Raw genomic sequence first — 15,869 nt, forward strand, 5'->3', positions numbered from 1 at the left:
CTCTTCTTTTGGAAGATGTAACCAATGCTAATCAATTTCTTCCCTGGATTTGTTGATCATTTTTGACATTATTTTGTGAGGTGGTGCATTTTTTCCCTCCTTATCAGATTAGATGTAAGAAACCTAACTTTGTCCCTTAAAGTTCATTTTAGCAGGTTTTGGTTGTATTTGTTGGCACTCTTTGAATTTTTAAAATTCATTCTGAGTTGCAAATGCCTCTGAACTACAATTTGCCTGCAGAACTACAATAGTGTGTAGAAGGCTTCACGAAGGTGGTCTGTATGCGAGGCGAACAACCATTTGTGTGCCGCTCAAGTCACACCATAGGAGGGACCGTTTGCAGTGGGCAATGTCCACTGGACACCTGAGCAGTGGAGGGCTATTCTCTTTATGAATGAGTCCAGGTTTAGTCTAGAAAGCGATAGTAGGCGTTATTTGATATGGAGAGAACCTGGAAACCGTTATCATCCATCAAACATCCGTGAAAGAGATGCATACGGAAGAGGCAATGTCTGTGTTTGGGGGTGGCATCTCTTTGGGGGGACGCACAGACCTCCATGTTTTTCCAAGGGAAACCGTGAACGCTCATGTTTATAGAGATGACATCCTTGATGCTTATGTGCGCCCATATGCCGGGGCAATAGGTGACGCTTTCCTGTTACAGGATGACAATGCAAGACCACACAGGGCTCGCATCGTATATGATTATCTTCAACAGGAAACAATTATGTGTATGGACTGGCCAGCGAGATCCCCGGACTTGAATCCTATCGAGCACGTTTGGGATGCTTAAGGGAGACGTCTAGCTGCTCTCAATCCATCACTGTAGACCCTTGCAGTGCTTGCAACTGCTTTGCGAGAGCAATGGCTCTCGCTTCCTATGAAACTGATAGACCGCATAATTGAAAGCATCACACATCGCTGAATGTGATGTATTGCTTCCAGAGGCGATTATATTCCATATTGAAGGTACTTTTACTATAGCAAACTGACATCTTCAATTTGTTCATTTTATACATGTGCTAATTTCTGTACTACCATAATTGTCTGGTAATTTTCTTTTTATGTTATTTGATACCTTACTATGTGTTTTATATTGTGGGTAAGTTTCATAAAATTCCATATTTAACTTTTTCAGTAATCGTGATTTTTATGATTTTTCCTTTATTTATGATAACCAGTGTATGTTATGAAGGTAACTAAAAACACAACTCTATTTTAAACAAATTCTACAGAAGTAATGCAAAATTATTTCATACATGCCTAAATAATATCATAAATAATTTTATACAATAATTTATGCCTTGGAATAACTTGCTTGCTTTTATTTTACTCTTTACCCAAGAACTTACATATTATTATTCTATGAGAAATATTTTATATTTAAATAATATGAGTGCCATTATTATAATAGCAAATCTTTTAAAAGTTTGTAGATACAAGATACTTTGCCTTTTTTTACCATTTTTAACTTTAGACTGAATGTTTTGATCCATGCAAATGCAACTTATTTTAGATTTTTTTTTTTCTAACCTGTGTTTCTGTAGGAAGAAATATGTAAAGATATAAGATCAACTGAAGTTATGGAGATTAAGGTAATATACAGAAGTTTGTGGTTTCAAACTTACTACTACACACACACATATATGTATGAAAATTTATTGTTATTTTCTTGTAAAAACTTTAAAATTTTGTAGCATCTCATTCATGCCTTCTGTCAACATTTTATTTAAAAATTCAGGTTGGCTACTACACTTGCTTTTTATGCAAATTATAGTAATCTCTGATAGCAGTTTAACCTCTATTCATGCCTGTTGAAAATACAATGTGTGTTTTAGGTAAATCCGTGTGAAGTATAAACTCACTCAAAAGAGTGCAGAATAAAAAAATAAAAAAAAAAAAAACACTAATAAAAAAATTTTATTTTGAAACAAGAATCTTCCAAATTACATATGTCCATAAAAGTTTTAATTAAATGCAGATTTGATTAATTTCATATTTAAAAATGTGTTTTCCGTTATTTTATATGTAGTTCTGCAAATGTTATTCTTTAATTTCTCTCTTGCCTCACTAAAATTCAAGTGGTTAAGACTTCTGAATACTAGTAGTTCAACCTGCTTTGGGTTGGAACCCAGGTGAACATGCTGGCTACATGGTTGGTTTTCATGGTTTTCCTCATGTGTTGCACGAATGCAATCCAGTTTCCCCTAGAACGTCTTCCATGAAGGCATCTTTCCTCTTAGCACATAGCCCTTATGGCTTTGCATTATTCAAATAACCTAACATTTGATTTCTTACAATCTAGTAGGAATTAATTCTACTAAATTTTGATAACAGTGTAGACCAGCATTTACTCAAATTACTCTTATTTAACTGTTATTGAACTTAATCCCACAAATTTTCAGTGAAGTCTAGAATGAGGGTTACTAGTTTAGTCTCACTTTATTAATTATGTAATAGTCATAGTTTGCATGCGTAAATGTGATACAGGTCATAATATAGATAAATTGTCAAAAATCAGCTAATATACTCATTTTCGAGAATTTTTCTTCATATTCCATTTTAAAATGTCTAACTATTCGAATTTTAGTATTTTGTAGTTAGTTATTGTTGTTGCCTGCAGCAAGGTACTCTTGCAACCCCAAGCTATGTGACATCTGCATATTTTTTATAGTGGTATGAAGTTTGTTTTATTGAAGCTCAGTATCTTCCCCCCCCTCCCATGTATGCTATGTGAACCTGAAACGTTAAATTTGCTTTTTTTCAACACATATTGTTGATAGACTAGAAGAGAAACACGCTAATGTGACAATCAAAATCGTAAAAACAACCTTGTATTTAGCGTAAGTATATAGAAACACTCAATCGATTTCGAGGGCAGCTAAAGGTCCCTCCTCATCAGGAGAAAGAAATACCTAGAAAGAAGAAAATAAAGGGTTCCTCTTTATTGATTTCTAAAATTCTTTCAGCTTGTTTATATGACTCTTGTTAGAGTTCAGTTTTACTATATTTACATAGTCTGTTTTTCTAGCCTATTAGGTCTTGAAGCTTAATGACTCTTCAAGACACTCCTTACTATAACAGATTTTAAAGACATGCCAAAACGTTTTTCAACTACATAACTGTTTTACAAGTGCTTTTTCTCATGTTGATAGTAATTTCATGACAAGTCATATTTAAGATATGAAAATACCATATTTTTTCAAATTTAATATCTTTCTTCCTATAGAAGGTTCCTATCAAGGTGGGTTATGACTTGGAATATATAGCAGTTCAGAATCTTGCTTTATATGCATGCAAGTATGTGTGTGTAAAATGTTGAAACCCCATTTTTTCTTTCTTTCAAGCATTTCCGCTGATAGCTTATAGTAGAAGGAATTTCTATTAGTATTTTACAATAAAAAGAGATCAGTAATTGTACATTTAGTTTTGTTCTCCTTAGATCATGTTGTGAGGTATTTCAAAAGTATATTAAACGCAATTAAATGTTAAAATTCAAAATATTCCTCTAATTTTTCAAATGAATGTTCTGCTTCTGTACCGATCAATAGTTAGCATTTTTAGATTGCTTCCGTTATCACATCTCACTCCACAAATCAAAATGCAAGTTATGGTTTTCTATTTTAAAAAGCTGGTTTTTTAATCGTACAATGGTATAAAAGTATTCTACAGCCTATGATAAGCATTCCTAATTTGAAAAATATATAAATTCTCAAATTATATTTACTTTAAAGTACTTTTTTAAAAATTAACGTGATTCATAATGTCTTTGCATAAATTCACAAGTCTCAACTGTGATTGCATTCAGTAGGAAATTAATATTTTTCCCTAAAAAGATTTTTACTGGTGTGCCAGTATTTCATATGATTTGCTTTATAATGTATGCCTTTTTTGGGGGTGGGTGTTCGAGTACAGTTTTTATTATTATTATTTAAGACACAGTGATCTGATGTTCTGAATTCTGAAATTAATCTTGAGCCATTTTGTTATAATTCAAATGAAAGAATAATGAACTAAATGTGAGCATGCATGCATGTAGATGTAATCATTGTTTCAAATGTGTGTGTAGTTTTATGATAAGAATAATTTATTTATCTAAAGTTAAGCAGATTACTTCATTTTGAAATACTACAAGTGACAATTCAAAAATCTGATGCTAGAATTTTTTGAGAGATGTTTTGTTTGTGCATATATTTAGTACATTGAACTGAAGATGTCATTAAGTTTTTAGCTTGATTCATTAATGATGGATTTGTGTCAAAAATTAAACCTGATCACAATGAACATGATAGTTTTACTCAGTGCATCATTCATTGATAGACATTAATAGTTAAGAAGTCGAATGTAGCTAGGCGTTCCCTTGCACAGCATCCAGGGGGGCACCAAATTGGAAGGCTCATTGCATTTTGGCAAATAGGAAAGAGCGTGAAATCTTCATTTGCCCCCCCCCTCCCCGTGTTAGAACCAAGCATCACTTGTTATCTGTTATCCATAGTTTGACACTGTAAGAGTGGCAACTTTCTTATCGTTGTTGTTGTTCTGTGGATTTTAAAATAAAGATAGTGTTTTGGAATATTAGATGTAAAATTATTTTATTTTAAGTTTGTTAAGAGAAAGGAAAAGGGTTTAATTCTCGCAAATCTCGAACAGTTGCTCACAACGGACGTGATTGGTAAAAAAAGTCATGGTAATTTTATTGGTTTCTATTGAATTTATTTTTATTGAAATGGAATCGTTAATTGAGAAATGAAAAACCCATCAGAACTTCTTTTAGAAAAACAATTATTTTAAAAACAAAGGAAATTCTTGATAAATCTGTGTAAATGAAAATTGTTACTTTAAAACGTTTATCTGTTGAGCTTGATACGTTTGATACTGAAATACTAAATTCAGAATTTACTTCAAGTCAAGTTGAAAGTGAATGGTCAAAAGTTGAAGAATGCAAAGAAAAAGATTTAATATGAGTGGAAACGTAATTATTTTTCAGTCACCAAATGACACAATCCATTAGCAGTGTGCTGCGAAATTTGAATAAATGGAAACAAATTACCTGAAATAGAATTAAAACAATTCTGTGTTGAAATTAATGTTTGGTTACTGTTTTGGGGTTCAAGTGATCGTACCTAGTACGAGACCGTGTGATATTGTGAACAGCTTCCCTACAACTGCTGAAAATTATGAAAAAGTTATAGAAAGATTTAAATAGGTTCGGCAGGGAAGAATTGTTGGTAGAATTCTATATCCAGGAATTATAAGGTCTGAATATTAAAAATGTTACTAATCAAGAGTAAAAATGCAGTACATCAGAACTGTATGACAAGTTAAAGTCGTATTAAGGGTCATTGGCATCAATAGAAATGACAAGCGACAAGTATACTGCAATGCTGCTTCCACTCATTGAATCCTGCATTCCCGAGGAAATTTCATGAGTTTGGCTTAAAAATCCTGCATCGATAATTACAGCAGAAAATTCTCACTCTGAGAAATTGAAACAAGTAGTATTGTCTTTAAAAAATGAAGTGGAAGGAGAGCAGAAAATTTTTGTCACAAAAGCTGTATTTAAATTGATTTGGGTGCAAAGAAAGAAAGTAGAAGAGATAAAAGGTACCAGGGTGAACATTCCATGGCTACAGCGAATGATTTATTCTCAGGCCATAGTAAAGCAACTAATTGTAGTGAAAAGTATCCTTGCATATCCCGTCACTTAATGACTGTCTATCAAATAGTCAAAATCTAGATTGCTTCTTGAATTTAGACAAGGAGAAATATTGATTATCTCGGATATTAGAAAAGCTTTTCTTCAAATATCTGTTCAAAGAAATGATTGTGATTTCCAATGATTCCTGTGGTGATAAAACTCGGGCCAAAAGGAAACAAGAAAATTTCACCATTGCAGAGTAGTCTTCAGACTAAAATGAATTCCATTTCTTTTATTAGCAGTTATCAGTTCTCATTTAGATCATTTGAATCTTCTTTGAAGGAAGTGGGTACAAAATTAAAAAAAATTCCTTCTTTCAGTGAATTCGAATGAAATTGCAGAATACTTTATCGCAAAATCAACTCAGTCAAGTGCTAATTTTGACTTAAGAGGGTGGGAAGAAACAGAACTAAACAGCGACAAATCTACAATGGGCAAACCATTGAAAGTACTTTGTCTTCTGTGGGATAAATATGAAGATTTGCTATTTTGTGACATCCGTATCAACTTAATTCATCTCTCAGTGACAAGATGAAACATACTATCAACTGTACACAGAGTTTTTGACACAATAAGTTTTATCTGACCTTTTACACTCCTTCCAAAATCATATTTGCAAAAGAGCTGGGATGCAGAGCTACCTGAAGATATCAAAACAAAATTCTTGAAGTGGGTCAAAGAATTGCCCTTATTTATCATCCATGAAGATTCCCAGATTAGTTCCACTGAATAAAGGACAATCTTTTAGTTTGCATATGTTTGCCGATGTTTAACAGGGATCATATGCAAGTGCAATATATTTCGGAAGTCAAAGTGACTCTACTGAAAGCCAAAGCACAAGTAGCTCCCTTGGAGAGAGGGAAAACAAGTGTAGCACGACTTGAATTACTTGCTTGTCTAATTGGAGTGCCTTAGAACAGCATTTTGTGCAGTTTGCAATTTTTTACGGTTAGATTTCCACGCAAACACCCAGACTAAGCAAGCATAGCAGAGCATGGACGCAGAATGGACTTGTAAATAAGTAACTTGTTATCTACGGATAATGCACTATTTCGAGCAGTTAGGGAGTAGAGTTTAGCTTTAAGCACATGAAACTTTTTAATAACACTTCTAATATGTGGGGTCCATGTGAGAGAATTGTTGAGGATCACCCTAAGGTAAGGGACTGGTTAGACCATGGGACACTTGTGCCATATAACTTCAGGTGATAGTTTATTTTTGTCTTCTTCACAAATAAGAAGGCTTTAGTCTTTTGTACATTTATATCACTCTTCCATTTTTAAGCCAAATTTCTAATGCATGTATGTATTCTTGTAAGTGTTCAACAACTGGACGAATAAATGCACTTTGTGCTAGGATTGCTGTGTCATCAGCATACATAGCAAGTGTTGTGTCAGGTACTGTAGGAATGTCATTCACGTAGATGTTAAGTAAAGTAGGGCCAAGTAGGGACCCTTGTGGTACACCGGCCCTGATGGTCTGGTGAGTGAAATGTGAACCAGAAACATGAACGACAAAGTGTCTACCCGTAAGGTAAAATTTATTGATGTTTGTGATGTAGCCTGGGAAACCCAGGCTGTGGATTTTGTAAATGAGAATATATCCAGCCATACTCTATCAAAAGCCTTTGCTGTATCAGTAAATATTCCACCAGTGATTTTCTCCTGTACCATGCCTTCTGAAATCATTTCCACAACATGGTAAAGCTGATTCGAAGTTGAAAGGCTCTTCCTGAATCCAAACTGGTATGGTATAATGATATCCTTTTCCTCTAGGTAATTGTTTACTCTTTTCAGTAGGACAACCTCAAGCATTTGAGTGTGGGCAGTAGGCTGATTGGTCGGTAGGAGTTGGGTCTGGTGTCTGGTTTCTGAGGTTTTTAGAACTGGCGAACGGTTTTCCAGGGGTTTGGGAAAATACTCTAGTCGTAGAACTTCATTGAAAACTTTTGTAAGGATGAAGATGATTTTGACGGGAAAGATCTTCACTGTGGTGTTATTCATTCTGTCATCTCCTGGGCTTTTCTTGGTGTTTTTGATGTTGCTAAGAACTTCTGAAGGCATAACTTGAATAATGTTGTTGTGTATGGATTGGTTGTAAAAGTGGACTGAAAATTCGCTACTAAGTTTTCTGTTGTAGTGTCAATAATCTTGTTCATGGAAAACTGATTCCAGATGCTGAGCTAAAAGTTTTGCTTTCTTAGTTTCAGTGTAATGGATCCTGCTAGGGCCTTTAAGGAGCGAAATTTTATTGTGGCATTTTTTTATACCTTGGTAGGGCTTCCCACAGTGATTTATCTGTAGAGAGCGATTTCAGGTAATTCATCAAACTTTGTTGTGCTTGAAGGTTTGTAAGAGATTTGACTGCATTGTTCAGCTGGTGTAAGCGTTGTTTATCATAATGATTCTGTTACGCTTGAATTACCTTCTTGCGGCGTTTCTTTTCTTAATTAATGCATCCAACTCTTAAGATCTGACATATCTGCTTTTCTTCACTTTTTGGGTGTGTGCATGTGCAGTTCTAATTTGCTTGGCGAGACCTTCTTACCAAGCTGCCAATGTCATCCCCTGTATGTAACGTGTAGTATGTAATGAATGTTGTTGAGAGCTTTGACATATGCTTGCCAGTCAGGGCTAAAGGCTTTGTTGTCTGGCGTGGTATGACTACTGATATTCGGAATAGCTCTCACCAGGTTGCTATCTAATGAAAGCTTGTCTAAAACAGTAAAATCCAACAGGTCATTTGTATTCTTTAACAAGAAGAAATCTATAATACCCATGGAACACTGTGAATGCCAGACCTCTCACTTATGTGTCAGAGGACTCTGATGATCTCATTCCTTTGACACCATCCTTGTTTTTAGGCAATATTCCAGTTTTGGGAGTTTCTTGACTTGGGTAACTGTGCATTAATTAAGTTAATTTCAACAAGAGACTGACACATCTACAGAATTCATGTGAGCTCTTGAGAAAGATTTAGAAGTGAATATCTTGTGCTGCTACTGTAACATCCATCTACAGTATCGATTTCTCAACAGATAAAAATCAGGGACATAGTTCTCATCGAGTGTGGTAACAAACACAAGATGCTGTAGGCTCTAGCAAAAGGGATTGAGCTATACCCAGGAAAAGATGGTAACATTCGAGTAGTTCATGTCAAAATCATATCTGCATACACTTCAACTACTACAAACTCTCTGTAGTTTCTATGGAAATTCATGAAAAACTACGAGCTACGAAAAGTCTGGAAAAAACTATGGATTTTACAGAAACAGAGTAGGAGAACCAGTACGCAAAACGGAACCAACTGGTTCATCTGATGATTAGCTGAATACTTGTGTCATCCTATATCACGTGATGAGTGCGTTGCTGGTTTTGAAGAATAGCCAATCGTAGATCAGTAACTCCAACCATTAATGACAGTAGTTTCCCCGCAACATCTGTCTACTGTGTCTGTCTCCCAGGTTTGTTGCCGCTGCGTGTTTAGCTTGCCTTCGGCTCCATTGTTTGGATTACGGCGAGAGCTTAGCGTGTGTCTTATGAACTGGAATTTTTTTTTAATAATGCTACCTCGAATGAAAAAGCCAAAATTATCAAAGCAGAAATTTAAAGATTCATATTATTCAGAATTTCCATCCATTAAAGCATCCAAAATTTCTGTGAATCACGCACACTGCAGTGTATGCAACAAAGACTTCTCAGTTGCACATGGCGGAAAAGATGACTGTAAATGGCATGTTTTTTCTCAAAAGCATATAGAACTTGGCATCTAAAGAAATAACGAATTCTTAATAAAAGATGACGAAACAGGTCCTAAGGAAGCCGAATGCTATTTTGTTCGATTTTTAATTGAACACAGTCTACGGCTTTCTGTTTCGGATCATTCCAAAGAGATTTTCAAAGCTATGCTTCCGGATTCTGCCATAGCAAAAATACCAAAACTGCCGCTGTTATGAAAACGCTTACAGAAAATACTGTTGCCGATATTATAAAATCAGTGTGCAATACATCATTTTCTCTAAGTACTGATGGAAATAATGATAACAATGACAACAAATTGTATCCATTGATTATAACATATTACAGTAAAGAAAAGGGAGTGATAATTACGTCATTGATTTCCATTTTAGAGTGCACGAATAATACCAGAGAAGATATTTTTAATTGTTTAAATGAAAACTTTAAAGGCAAAGGTTTAGAATGGAAAAATTGCTTATCATTTTCTTCAGATAATGCTAGTAATATGATTGGAAAGTTTAAACGTTTATCAAAATGCATCAACCAAGTATAAGCATTCGAGGTTGTCCATGCCACCTCTTGCGTATAGCTGCAAAAAAGGCTGCTGAAAAATTAATTGGCCCAGAAATCGAAATGTTGTTAATACATATACAGTCAAAAGTCTTTAATCCAGACTCGTCGGGACTTCAACGATTCCGGATTATAGATCATAAATTTAAATCTGGTAAGATGGCATGCAGAAATTATAAAATTAAAAATATGAAACTGTAATTTATGAAATAAAGAGCAATTATGATCTAAAGGATATCAAAATTTACAAAAAGAAAAGTTTAATATTTATTTGTTTATTAAACATTTCTTTCAACGCTCACATGCATAAAGCATACATTACGCATAGTCGAAATTAAAAAATTGCAACCAGAAAACTATTTGATGGTCTACTTGTGATATTTATAATGACGAGGAATTTGATTTAAATCATATCAAAGATGGAATACATCGAGATGAAATACTACATTTAGTAAGGAATTATAAGCTCAATGATAGAAAAACATCTGCCCTGAAGATAAGGATAGTGCTGACAGATCAACTTCCAGTTCATTTCGTGCCGCGACGTCCCCCCCCCTTGTAGAGCAGCGTGAAATTGATAAACAGATTTTGGAATGGTTAGAGAAACAAAGGACATGTCTGTATCCATTTTTTGCAGCAATTCCACTTTTTGTTTGATGGACATCGGAACATACTTTCGCTTTGGCACCTCCAGCATTGGAAATTCTATTTGACATAATCGAGAGTTCAAGCTTACTTTTATAAAATTGCTCTAACAGTCTGCAGAAAATAATAAAAGGGATCCAATTCGAAGATTAAGGAACATCGCAATCTGACACATTAACTGAAACAGATAATTATATAATTTTAGCTTAGCTTATACCGTCCGTTATACATTAAACACACATGCGTAAACGTATTATGCGCACACGCATTTGCGCATGCGCAGAAAGTTTGTAGCTTTGAGGTCCGGATTAATGACTTTTGACTGTATATTTTTATTTGGAGGAAAGTTCGAAACGGAAACGTAGCTTCAAAGTTGCTCAACAAATTTTGGGACAGAATGCAAAATCTCTTAAAATTTTGAAATATTGCAGTACGAGATGGTTGTCTCTTTTAGAATCTATAGCAAGAATTTTGGAACAGTGGGATGCTGTCATAAATTTATTTGGAGATCAAGCAGATAACAGTGAGAATGAAGGAAAGAGATTGCAAAACATTAAAAAAAAATGTTACAATCACCTACCACCAAATTGTACTTGTTATTTTTGAAAAATACTTTGCCCTTGTTTATAACAGTAAATATTAATTTGCAACTACAAGCTCCTTATATACATAAATTAAGAAAACTTGGGAAACTTTTAATGAATTTATTTGTTAGATTTGTAAAACCATCAGTCATTTCTAAAGAAAATGAAGATTTTACTCTAACATCTCTTCCATTTCAGAAGTATAGTAAACAAAAAGCAAATGAAAATTTAATGATTGGTGTGGAAACAAGACTATATTTTAAAAATGCCAAGTTGAATGAAAGTGAAGTAAAATCGCTTTTTACTTCTGTGCGAGCTTTGTAACCGCATGTTCATATATAATAGATAAATTTCCACTAAGTGATCCATTTCTAAAACATGCTGAAGTTGCTAACAATCAACTTGAGGACTGAAGTTTCATTTTCATCTGTTCTTTACTTGATGAATACTTTTCCATCCATTATTGATGAAAAATATCTTAAGTGAAAATTGAATTTTTCATGTATCGAGTAGATGATTTGAAAAAAGTTGTAGATTTGCGTATTGATATAGCATGGGGAGAAATTTCCAAATTAAAAAATATGAATGGGTGTATTAAATACAAAGTATTGCCTACTGTAATGCTTGCTGTCTTAATAATACCTCATTCAAATGCAGCTTGCAAAAGAATTTTTTCTATTGTTAAAAAAAAAAATCAGACGGAATTTCGACCAAATTTAGGTCCTAAAACTCTCAAAGTAGTTTTGATTGAAAAAATAAGCATGCAGGCAAATGAAGAACTGTATTATAAAAAAACATTCTCAAAATCAGAACTTAAGCTTACTAAGCATGCTACATATTATTTTTTGCATTCGTAAATTATAAGTATTTTTTTAGGTTATTTAAATTTTATTTCCCTGCAAAAATCAAATCCAGAATAAATATATATGATTTATGGATTCTGATTTTTTCTATGATTAGTAGTGATTTAAAATACTTGCTTTTTTTCATATAATAGTAGGTTTAGTGGTATACATGAGGTTTGAGGAGTTAAATGAAAATTTCTAATTAAATGTGCACATAATTTACAAGGCATATTTTTAATTATTCATTTTTATATGTACTAAATGGATTTTAAATGTAACAAAATTGATTACAATTAATGAATAGTTAATTACAACATGCGTTATGTGCACATTTTTAAAGTTGTAAAAATGTCGTTCGCGAATTGACTACTGAGAAGTTCTGCTGCAAGTTGGAGTCTATGTATCTGGACAATTAATTCGCTCAATCCAGAGAATATTCCCTCTCTAAATGCTTTCATCTTTGGAGTCAGAGGGGGCAAATGAAACTGAGACGCAGGGTGAAGACAATTTAGTTTCAAAGTTAACAAAGAATAATTTAGCTCCAGATTTATCAAAATACATTAAGACTGTCATGACTAGAAGTCTGCAAGTTAAAATCTCATCTAGATTTCTTACCTGAACACTACTTGAGTCATTTTAGTGTAGAAATTAAAGAACTTAATTTTCCTTTTGTTAACTGTTTCGCCCTGATATTTGTATGAACAGTATTTTTTATATTTGTTTTGATTGATTAAGTATGTCATTAATCAAAAGGTGGGATTATTGTTAGAACCAAGCCACAGTTATCTTTTATTCATAGTTTGACATTGTAAGAATGGCAACCTTCTGGTCTTTGTTTTAGTTTGTTTAGTTCTATGAATTCTTTAGTTTAGTTCTAGGAATTTTAAACATAAAGACAATTTGGAATTCAGATGTAAAATTATATTAATTATATGTGTTTGTTGAGTTTAGCCAGTGATATTAAAATCATCAGCTTTATTAAGAAACATTATATTAATATTCTCTTTTTCAAGCATTGGCATGATGCAGACTGATTACAAATTGTTATTAGTAAGTAAGAGATAAAAAACAAAAGTTAGAGGGCAGAGTTCAAACAAATATTACTTTGATTGGAAGATCAAGTTACATTTCTAAGCAGAAATTTGATTTTACTCATTATTCAGCAAGGACTGATAGCTTATAGAACTGTGTTATTGTCAAGTTTTTTTAAAAAAATCTTATAACTTAAGTATTTTGCTTCACTGAAGGTATTGTGCTATATTAAAGAGATGTTATAGCTTTCAGTGGTTTAACGTGTATACATTTTGCTGTAACTTCATGTTTGAATATTTGAACAAGTTTCTTATATTTTCAATGAGTTTTTATGTTTCAGTAGCAACATGTTATAAGTACAAAAATATCACCAACTTTTCAATATACAAAATTAGCATATTTTACTATTAGTATAATTCACACAATTTGCAAAATTGCATGTTCATTGAAGTCACCCAAACTTTTTTTAAACTAGTGATGTAATGTAATACTTCCATATACTGAAAAAATATCTGAAAATATTTTGCAAAAACATGTTTTAAATAATCATGAATAAAATTTCCTTTTCTTCCTGTCATCAGATTTAGAGCGATGTATGGATTTGGAAGAAATCATATAGATTAACTTTAAACATATACATTGAATTATTTAGTTTAAAGGAAACTGACTATCAGAACAACATAGCGAATAATAATGAAATGAACAGATTTCTGAAAAATAAAATATTGTGAAAATGTAGAATCATAAATTTTTTAAATAAATCCTTTCTCTGGCAGGTTGTTTCTTTCCCTTTCAAAATTATTCATTAGGCCATTTTCTAAGAAAGTATGAATCAAGAAGTATTGCAGAATGTTAGATATTACAAACTTAAGAAAATTTTATTTAAATTACCAGCTGGCTGTGAATTGTAAGACTGCATGAGGTATGCAGATATGTTTTGACACTGAAAGTTTAAATTTTTCCGTTTTTATCTTTAAAATACAGATAATTTGAAAAATGTTTTGAAAGTTAAACATATGTAAAAATAGAGTGGGAAAGGTTCTTGGAAACGTAACAGCAGCAGATGATTATGAAATTGAAAACAACTTTTCCCAAAGATTTTATTAAAAATATAACTGGTCCTTTGATTTGCTAATGTAACATTAATATTACTTCACTTTAAATTTTGATTATGAGAAACTACGCTTGTTCAAAAACGATTCACAGTTGAAAATTGTCAGTCTTCTGTTATTAAAGGCTAAATAAATGTTTGTCAAATTTTCAAATGGTGCAGGTCTTGGGTAAAAGTTTTCCTGAAAATCCCTAAAAGAATTTTGACACCAGGTTAGAAAAGAATTTCAGACAGTTTGTGAAATGACTCTGAATATATATTTGTGATTTTGTTCTATTGTTTATGTGAAGAAACATCATTATTCCTAGTTTAAAATCAAACTATTACTCATATCTCAAAAATGCATGTATCACTCAATAGGAAATACTCAGCAAAGGTTTAGATTTTAGTCAAAAATAAGCAAGCACACCTGCTCATCAGATAGAAATTTCATTTTAGTAGAAGGTAATGAATGCATGGTCACATTTTAATTTTAAAAGAATGGTTATCAGTTGGTTTTTATAGTTATCAATTAATATTTTATGTTCATATTTATTATATGTACCTGCATATGTGTAATACCAGGGTTGTGTGAAATTTTCTCAGCGAAAAAGAAATAACAATGGGAAAAGTTTAAGAATCTTGGCTTTTGAGTTGATATGCTAAGATATTACATAAATTAGATACTGCTTTTAAAATATTTTTTTAATTTTATCTGTGAAGCATTGCCCTTTCATATTATAAATTTACTACCTCCTGAAAATTTAAAATCACATCTATTCCAGGAAAATATTCTTTTTATTATATTATTATTATTTTAAAAATTTGAGTTCTGTTTTGTGTTAGGTACCTAAAAATACTAAATATTGTGGGCCATAAATGTTTTATTAAAAAATCACAATTTTTTTTTTCTATCAATATTTTAAATTTGCTTTAAACAAGTTATATTACTTGCAAAGAATAATTTATTTTAAAAAATTTTTTATAGGAGACTGACATTAATGTGGAAAATAAATCAAGTTCACTGGTGGAGTTGGAGGTAATAAATCCTTAGATGTTAATTCCTTTCTGAGTCATTATCTCACCTTTACAATAAAGTTATCCTATACATTTGTCACAGAAAACCATTCTTTGGTGAAATATAGAATTAATTGTTGCCAGTTTGAATTAAAAGTATTAATTGTATGTTAAGTAAAAGAAAATACTTGCCAACCTTAGAAACCAAGATCCCATCTTGAAACCAGAACATAAAGGAAACTTTTAAAAGACAGAAATGAATGAGAACAACGGCACACAAGAATTTAGAGCAAATTATAATTATGAAGATGCATAAGCAAAAATTGTGCTGATAAATGGGCCTACTTTGGGAGCTTAAGTGGTAAACTTGCACAAGTTAAAGACATAAATGCAGTTAAAGATGGTTGGCAAGTTTTAAGTTCAGAAATAATAATGTACTCATTGAAAGTGGTAATGTAAACAGCAATATTTGCATATAATTCAGTGCAATGCATGTGGAAATTAATTTATGGTTATTAGCCAGAGCATGTATTACTCAGAAGAGAAACAAGAATGACATTTTATGAATTTCTGCTTAATAAGACTAGCTTTTAAATGTGAGATAGGGGTAATTGGTAAACACAGCAAAGAAATGCAAATTCTAATATGGAG

General features: G+C 32.5%; 1 protein-coding gene across 4 annotated transcripts in view; it reads left to right on the forward strand.

Annotated features, from left to right (window-relative positions):
* Nucleotides 1–15,869, forward strand: part of Klp3A (kinesin-like protein 3A) — a 298,885-nt gene that overhangs the window by 103,417 nt on the left and 179,599 nt on the right. For all 4 annotated transcript variants that reach the window (XM_085808353.1, XM_085808352.1, XM_085808354.1 and 1 more), the window contains exons 11-12: nucleotides 1,548–1,595; nucleotides 15,190–15,240. In XM_085808353.1, coding sequence (XP_085664479.1) covers nucleotides 1,548–1,595; nucleotides 15,190–15,240 — 99 coding nt within the window. The remainder of the gene's footprint in view (nucleotides 1–1,547; nucleotides 1,596–15,189; nucleotides 15,241–15,869) is intronic.

The sequence above is a fragment of the Stegodyphus dumicola genome, chromosome X1, assembly GCF_044657685.1.
Source record: "Stegodyphus dumicola isolate Sdum_Otavi_A_Nest chromosome X1, ASM4465768v1".
Taxonomy (NCBI): domain Eukaryota; kingdom Metazoa; phylum Arthropoda; class Arachnida; order Araneae; family Eresidae; genus Stegodyphus; species Stegodyphus dumicola.